This window comes from Microchirus variegatus (assembly GCF_963457635.1).
Source record: "Microchirus variegatus genome assembly, chromosome: 2".
Taxonomy (NCBI): Eukaryota; Metazoa; Chordata; class Actinopteri; order Pleuronectiformes; family Soleidae; genus Microchirus; species Microchirus variegatus.
This window is the reverse complement of record NC_139803.1, coordinates 25,178,626-25,187,710: the sequence shown is the minus strand read 5'-3', so window position 1 is coordinate 25,187,710 and position 9,085 is coordinate 25,178,626. Positions and strand designations below refer to the sequence as shown.

General features: G+C 38.7%; 1 protein-coding gene across 1 annotated transcript; it reads left to right on the top strand.

Moving 5' to 3' along the window:
* Positions 1-3,224: 3,224 nt before the first annotated feature.
* On the top strand, positions 3,225-6,256 carry caap1 (caspase activity and apoptosis inhibitor 1; the record flags this gene model as incomplete). The annotated part of the gene is made up of 6 exons (XM_083910722.1): positions 3,225-3,329; positions 4,265-4,459; positions 5,085-5,169; positions 5,267-5,324; positions 5,423-5,490; positions 5,614-6,256. The coding sequence occupies 6 exons, from the start codon at positions 3,225-3,227 to the stop codon at positions 6,099-6,101; spliced, it is 999 nt and encodes a 332-aa protein (XP_083766848.1). The 3' UTR covers positions 6,102-6,256.
* Positions 6,257-9,085: the final 2,829 nt, after the last annotated feature.

Below are 9,085 nucleotides of genomic sequence, written 5' to 3'. Positions count from 1 at the left end.
CGTCCTCCAAAATATGACAGACTTCTGGTCTGTAGGGATTATAATGTTTATGTTAGTTGTTCCTCTAACCTATTGGCTAATGCCAATAGTTGCATGTGCCCGTCTTAGCATAAAACGAAGCACATCCTGTGTGCAGCTCTGGGTGTCACTGGGTGATATGAGAACTAAACACTGCTATACTGAGAAACGCAGAGTCATGTGGAGATCAGCATCGTGTCGGCTAATTTGGCTAAGGCCCAGACTGGGATGTGAACCAGGAACCCTTTTGCTGGTGAAGCAACATAGCTAGCCACATGCTCCACTGTGTGGCCTGTAATGGGCATTTGTTTATATATATAAACATGTATACTTTACAGCATTAAAGGTGCCATATGTAAGAGTGTAGCCAAAAACAGTTACTACATTCAAATTCAAAATACCGAGGTCTTTTAGGTTTCATTTTCTAACGTAACTGGCCACCTGTGGTTGCTCGGCAGCTGAGACTCTATTGACTGCTATGATTGGTAGATGGCAGTAGGTGGCGCCACATGCCAAAACATGATTTCAAAACATAAATATGATTTGCAGTCTGCAAAATATTTTTTTAAATGCCAATATTTTGTCTGTACTGTTGTTGTTGGTGAGTTCAGTTTGTTATATGAACATTATTCCTGAGTCTCTGTGACATATTAGGAGGATTTTATGGCCAGTTGCTTTAGATTTATTACATAATGCACCTTTAAGTTAATGTCATTGCTGGCAGAGAACTCATTGGTAAGCCTGATGTATGTCCTGTGGAACAAAGTAGATGCTTATGTAAGTACTGACTGAGTCATGAGATGGATGCATTTCCCATTATACCAGGTTTCAACTTCATCTAATGTTTTCTTATATAAGTAAAACTTTCTCAAGTGTGCAGTTTAAAAAAATTAAATGTTCTGACCTCTGTGTTTTGGTTTCAAGAGAGAAAAGAGAGACGGCTGAACTGTGGTATCGAAATGCACAGATGTTCTTCGTGTCACGTTTGGCAGAAAACTTATTTCACACCAAAGCAGCACAAATTCAGCGTGTTGGTTTGAACAGGTGTTGATTGGAGAACGTCTTGTTGTTGACACGTATACCTGACAGTTCCTTAACGTGAGCGATGTCGAAGTCTGCGAGGTGAAGTTGGAATGAGTGAAACTGACAGGTGTGGATTGAAACTGGCAGGCGAAGAGTTTGATTTGTTTGCTCCAAGTCGAGTTGAAGCTGTTGTTTTATTTTGAAAAACAACAGGTTTAAGTGGCTTGTTTGAACCACTGCTGCTTTGAATGTGCAAAATTACATAACTGCATGTGTATTTGATTTTTATTTACATGAGAACTATGTAAGGAAATAACCCTGTTCTACCTTTTGCTGCCAGACTGATTGATACTTTCTTTCCCAAGGCCATCCACTCTCTCAACTAATCAAACACAATTACTCTATTACTCATTGTATTGAATATACAATGACAATACTATATAAATACATCCATAGCACTCTTTTTTCATGCATTTTCCTCTCGCTTTCTCTCATTGAACATTTCTCTGTCTGTGAGTCGTCGTTTTTATGCAGATAAACTGAATGAAATGAGGAAAAACAGTGAGAAACATTCAAGTCGGCACTATAAGTGTCTTGATTGGCTGGGTTTTGTCGTTACACAACAGGGCCTGGGATGTGTGTGTAACAGATACTCACTTGAAGACAAAGTGAGAATCTGAAAAGACTTATTTAATGCGCTGCTGTGAGCAGGATTGTCTTTCATCGCGACGCGAAATCATTTGGTGAGAATTCGTTTGACGATTTATATCAGAGTTTACACACACCCGTACAAAATGTAGATTTTCTGATCTGTTTCCGTGACTCTGATGCGGCGTCCCCGTCAACAGAGCCAGCTCCATCATTGCCCTTTTAACGAGGTGCGATCCAGACACATGGGAGCAGATGCTGCAAAGGAAACACTGTGACGTTATTGTGATCGATGCACACCTCCCACCATATCCGCTGCATAATTTGGTGGATGGCATCAGGATAACAACCAGCGTTATGTGCAGACAGCTGTCGCCATGGCGCCCGGGCAGCCATTGCCTTGGCTCCCGCCTTATTTCAGGCACAGGCGGGGGAAGCCAATTAGAGTGATTTACAGCCTGCTTCTGTCGTCACCACCTTGAAACCTGTGTCTCAGGCCAGATATGCTGAAGAGAGTATTGAATTGTTTACTGGTTACATGTAAACTATTTCTACTGTACTTGAACTGTAGGGTTAGGCGCAGCCACACATTATTAGAATGTCCTGTATGTTAAAAAGTTATTCAGGCTTTTTATTTCAGTGACAAGTATAAGTTACAGTATCTCAATAAATTACAGGTTTGTGTTTCAACTCGCCATATTAACTCTAAATACATTTTGACATTGTTTTGATAACATCATAGTGGAATCTTTCCCTATGTGTCATATTTCCCTCCTAATGTACTGTGTTGACACATTATTATGAGCCACTGTGATCTCTGGCTATTTAACCCTTATCTTATTACACTGGTAAAAAAAACCATTTCCTCTACATAGTAATAAAATCCTAACACACAAGCAATGAGTTAAAGGTTGAGTTACAGTTAATATGGTGAATCATGAACGTCCACGTGTGTCTAATTGAAAATGTGAAGACACAAATGGTGCAGATGAGCACAAGTTTGAAGGTTTTTGGAGCAGTGAATCTGATGAAGCAGTGATGCAGCAGAAAACTGTGTGACACACAGCAGTCACTGGTGTGACTTTGACAATACAAGAAATATGTTCATGACTTACCAGTCAGTCAATCAATCAAACTCTAGATCACAATTCATATAAGGCATCTCACTCAAGTTTTGGCAGACAAATGGCTGGTATTATGTTTAAAAAAAAAAAAAAAAAAAAAAAAAAGTAAAGAAATCCCCTCTTATCCCCCCCCTTCTTACAAAGTAAGAAGGGGGGGGATAAGAGTTTAAATTTAAAATCAGGTATAAAACACTTTATCAAAGCAAAAACATGTAATTACTGTCCTTCCATCCAAAACATGCAGGCAGTACCGCTCCAGTCCAACAGATGGCAGTAATAAAAGACTTCCGGTATCTAAAAGCAAAAGGCGGCGCTCGCCAATGACGCGTTACTCCCGCGACATTCACATTTACCGTGTGAGTGAAAGAGCAAACATTTTTATGAAGAACAAGCTGCGCCGTTTACCTCAAAATGCTGAAAAAGAAACCAGTTAGCGGTGAAAAGAAGAGGAAACACACGCAGTCCGAGGAGCGACGTGAAAAAGATGAGCGTAGAAGTAAGGAACCAAACGTGCAGGTGAGATAATCAAGCTAGCTTCGTGCTAATCATGTTTTGTATACATAGCACAGTAGGCGGTGTTTAGGCAAAATAATTTGACAAACACTGCGGTGACGTGTGGCATGTAAGAATTTATGTTGTTTCCTAAAACCTTGACAAATCAAGGCAAACTGAGCTTATAGTAAGGCATGGTTGAGTTAAACAGGGACGTTTTAGTAACTGTTTTTACGCGTTATTCACATGTGCATACACAGACTACGACGGAGTATTAGGGTCACATTAAAAAAATAATAATCACAGACTTCGAGAATTAAGTCTTAATTTACGAGAATAAAGTAAGTCGTACTGTACGCCGTGTGTAACAATGTGCACGGACGCTTTTTGAGTGACAGGCCGGAAGTGAAAGTCGGAGAGACCCGAAAGTTGACAGCTGCAGTTGTGTGTCTTTTCTTATTATTTGAATAAAGACTCAGTGAGCATGGGGGTTAAATTAATTACCTTCTTGAGAAACCACAAAAACCCCTCTGAATGGCACGCTGATGCATTCACCGATAACCCTGCAGTCGATCAGTTCCAGCTATTTCCCTCTCACCAAAAGCAGCAATTTCCTCCAAGTCCGCCTGGTTCTTTCCGCAGAAAAGATGCGTTGAAAACTGAATATGTGAAATTTCTCAGTCATGACAACATTCTAAAATTAGGAGTCATTTTAATTATTATAATACAATATTATTGTCATTATCTTTATTGTTATATTATCGTTATTTTATTAATTTCTCACTGTTAATCGATACAGTGAATAATAAAGCAAATATTAAGCATCTTTATTCATCTTGAATTCAGTGCTGAATTCAAAGTCCTTGTGACAACTGATTTGTTCAATACCGTTTTATTATTTGTCACAGTTTACAACACGTCACCTACCCACATTGATTGAGTAACTTGTTTCTTTGAAGCTGGACTCCAAGGATGAACTTGCTGACCCAGAGCTGGACAGGGTCAGCAGTGACATTGAGGAGGGTGGACTGGACCTGAACCTGCCATTTCGACCCATCACTTCTTATGTGGCCGAGAAGCGTGAGATGTTGGAGCAGTGTTTCCGTGTTCTGGGCGAGAAGAAGCTGCACAAGATGCTGCCTGATGAACTGAAGGTGACTGGGAAGCAAACAAATTCCTGTTTTAAGCTGTAACTCTATATATTATGAAAAAAAATCTGCAGTCTAAATATAAATGTCTTGACTGAAATAGCATTTGTTGACTAAAGGTCACTGGTGTATCTTCACCAGTCTGACTAATTGGTCTGCATTTTATGACAAACATTCAAGCATTTTACACTGAATTTCATCCAGACATTTGTTTGTGTATTTACGGACCTCACTTCATTTATTGCGACATGCAGTCTTCCAAACTAATGCTGGAAGACGTGACCAAGGTCATATTGCACTGAATTTCAACAACGTGCAATTGTGTTAATATCTTGAAAAGGTTTGTTCAGTTTTATTTCAGTATTTTACTTTAAACCAGTTATTTAATGCGAAAGGTAGATAAATGCTAATGTGCCAATTTTGTTAAGTTGCTGGTGGGAACTAAATGTTGCTGTATAAAAATGCATAAAATTTATTTGTATAACAAATTAAATAAGCATTAAATAAACATTTACAGCATTTACATCTGACCATACTGAATATCTCCTAACAATCATTAGCTTATGTTGGTTATTTTGAAGGAAAGTGACATGGCATCAAAGATGCTGTTTAAAGACCTTCTTCTTCACAGGAAATTAGTTTAGAGGAAATCAAAAAACTATGTTGGGAACAACTGGAGCCAATCTCTGAGAGACATCTGATTCAGATCTTAGCAGGTAAGACACATTCTTATAAAACAGGCACCTGCTTTTATTACAATACAGCATTGCGAGGTAAGGATTTTCATTCACTTGAAACTGATGTTGTGTCTAGGAGAAGAGGTTACATCTGGAAATGTGGATGAAAACTCTAAAGAGACTTTAGAAAGCCAGTGAGTGAACATTTTTCGGACTTGTTCAGGATAAAATTTCAAATTTAGAGTGAATTTGGTGTGTTCTGGTGTGTTTATTTCATTTTTTTCCCACCCAGACAAGATAATAATGTGGACTCTACATCATGCCTCAAAGAAACGGTTAAAAGTGAGGATACTAAACAAGGTAAATTACATGCTCTACACAGAAAAAAAAATATTTTGACATGCAATTTGAAATTAAACATTAAAAATGTCATACAATGATAAATGTACATTTAAAAAATTCATGGTGTATTTGATCTTACAGAGGGTGGTGGCTCAGGTGAGGAGAGCGATGTACTGAGCATAAACGCAGACACTAATGACAGTGACATAGAAGGAACCAAAGAAGAGCAGACTGTTAAAGCTGCGGACAGGCCAGTAAAATTAGAAGATGGCAGTGGAAATGTCGCTGACCCTTCTTTAAAGCCTGACCCAGCACAGCCACAGCCGGAGCCTCCCACGGACTCTCCGCCAACTGAAGTCAAGAAAGACATTCAGAGTGACATAGACAAAAGCGTCAGTGAGATCTTAGCCCTTTCATCCTCTTCAAGTAAAGAGGTAGCTCTCAAAGAGAGTACACCTCCTCCTGCAGAAGTCACTTCACCTGTTCAAGCTTCAACTTGTGCCCCTGCAGCTTGTCAGCCATCCATTCAACAACTGGCACTTCTGGAGTTGGAAATGAGGGCCAGAGCCATCAAAGCTCTGATGAAAGCAGGCGACAAGAAAACCGCTTCTGTGGCCAAAAACATCTGAACAAGGTCTTGTGTGGTTTACAATGGTGCATTTTGTTTGATTTTTAACATTTTACAGTGAGGTTTTTTTCTGAGTTTTGTCATTTTAGTATTCAAACATTTTTTTTATTATTATTGCTCCATATTGGAATGGTGTTACCGACTGTTTAAAGCCAGATTAAACATTTAAAGATATGTGTTGCTTTGACTCAATGTCTTACATGAAATGCAAAAACCACAAGGTTCCTCAGGCACTAGATGGCAGTATTACTCTGCAGCAGAAAATCTGGCGAGCTTGAGAGCTAATTTATTTGCCTCCATTTCAGTCATGAGCAGCGTGAAAGTCAAGTTTTCATAGTAAGGATATCAGTAATTTATTAATTAATAATATTTTTACAACAGCAGAAATTATAATTAACCTTGATGATGCATGTCTATCAGCAGGATGTGCTTTTTTTTATAATTATGCACCTGCAAATATACATGCATTATTTTGTTCTTGTAATATATATAAATACAGCTGGTAAATGTGGTTATAATGTTATGGCTGCAGGCTGAGCTTAGCAGGTGGCAGCAGTGTTGTACTGTCATTAAGACAATGTTTCTTCACTGAACACCTGTTTGACTTGTCAGGCTGAAACATACATACTAATACCATCTTCTGCCAGCGTCTTCCATATTTGCATTTTATGATGGCTACGTCCAGTTTATAGCACGACTATAAAATGACTCCATCTGTTAAAAGGGAACAAAATGTCTTGCTACACAAACATCCTGATAGAAACTGAATCACTTGCTCATCTGCCAATTTACTTCACCAAAGTAAAGTTAAAAAAAAAGAAGTGTTTAGCTGTTTGAACCTCAAGCTAGAACTAATAGTTTCCTCCCACCTGACATTGAGATTCTGCTGTCATTTATTCTATGTTCTGCAGTCGCTTTGTTCCCGTATGAACTGTGTTTGTGAGATTACATGAAGATGTGGGGCACAATAGCTACACACCTCGAAGAAGATAATGCAACGTATCTAAGAATCTCCTGGGTTTGCATTTAACTGGGTTATATGTGGGAAAGGTGAGAATGGGGAGGGTTAAACGCATCTTTCTTTATGCATTTATGTGCCATTATCTTTGTACTCATTGATGATTTGAAGAGGAAAGTGTCCACTTAAGTAAAAAGGGAGCCGACTATTCCAAAGTGCTTGTGGTGTCAGCGATCTGTGAGTATCTGTCACTGTTGTAAGAACGTCAATTATTATTTAGCCTGAGCAGATAAATGGCCTTTTAAGCAGATTTCAAAATGAGCGGACTGAACATGGATTGATGGAGGTGATGTGAATGTTGTTAAGTGTCTTTAAGTGAATTCGGACAAACTTGTTAAAATATTGAGGCATATTGGATGGCGCTGTATATGTTAAAGCAAGGGTCATGCAGGAAGTGATCATGAGCCCCAGTTTATCTCTTCAGCAGCCACACTTGTCTTTTTTCCTCGTGTGCTCTGACTCAGCTTTCCGACGCTCCATAGAGATGAGAAACTGTATTTCAATCTTTAGTTTTACTGAAAGTAAAACCATCAGAGGAAGGAGTCTCTGACCAGACTTGCTGAAGCAGAATTGCAAACATTAAAATCGGAATCCACCGTGCTGTAAATGTCAAACCACAATAAATGAGCTGTAAAAAGTTTCATGAAGTGAAAATAGTTTTTCTTGCACAGCGCAAGTATTTTATTGAGTAGTAATTCATAATGCTGCTATATCTGAACAAGCTCAGGGCCTGCAAAGCCATTAATCTACTTTTTGCTGCTTATTTTGGGGATTGGTTGTGGTGACAGCAGTTGAAGCAAAGTAGTCCAGGCATCCTTCTCCCTAACTATTCCACAGCTCATCCTGGGGTTTCCTGATGCTATCACAAACCAGAGAACATCTCTGGCCAGTTGCGGACCATCTACTCTCTGGATGACTGACGGAAATGAGGTATCTTAAACTCTAACCCTGCTTCCTTTACAACCGGATGCCTGCCTGTCTTGTCGATCCACAGTGTGAGTAAAGCCACATTATGAAGTAACACTCCATTATGTTAGAACTGCATTTTGTAATTCCTCTTTACAAAATGTGTGTAATAATCCACCAAAATGGTCGCCATTGTGCCAGCTCCAGTGTGTGACTTATGTTGCCAAAACACTGCTGTTCCCTCTGTCAGTTTTCCCTGAAAGTTTGCCATTGTCTCACTTTTCTAGTGCAGCCGTTTCTTCCACCCTGCTGTCAGATGTGATGTAACACACAGAGAGTCATGTGGATCTGACCGTAGGGCTGAACAATTTTCAAAATCGAAATTCCAAATACGCCCTGCTGCAATTTTCAAGTCTCGGGAGGCGCAAAATATTTCTTAAAACCAAAATGTGTGAAAAAGAGCATTTTCGGTTACATATTATTCTGGCCTGTACACATTATATTCTGCAGACTGAAGAAAATGTCTTGCTTTCTCACAGATCTGCACAAACAATAATCATTTTAAATATGCTATTGAAATGAAAATGAGTGTCATTCCTATTCCCTCTTCTTGTGAATCATATTGCAATTTCAGTCACAATCGGATATTTATTGTTCAGCCCCATTTGACAGTAGTTTGAATTTAACCTGGCATTTGTTTATATTTAAAAGTGATGCTCTGCAGCTTTGATTTCAAGGAATTATGATGTTGAAACAACAAAAATAATTGTAGAACCTTTTAGTTCCATAGGTTAGTAGACTACTTCAGAACCACATCAATGTAACTTTATTTATTATAAGAACAGAGATTGTACTTGAACTTGTAGCACTTCAGGTTAGGGAACACATATTCACAATTAACTAGGTGCGTATAAGTAGAAATTAATTAAGTCATTGTTAAGCACGTATTAACACCTTATTCTACCTCTGTTATGACATGGATTAAGATTTTTTCCTACATAAGGAGTTAATACATGCTTAATGTTTACTAATAAAGGGCTAGTATGCTACTTATATGCATG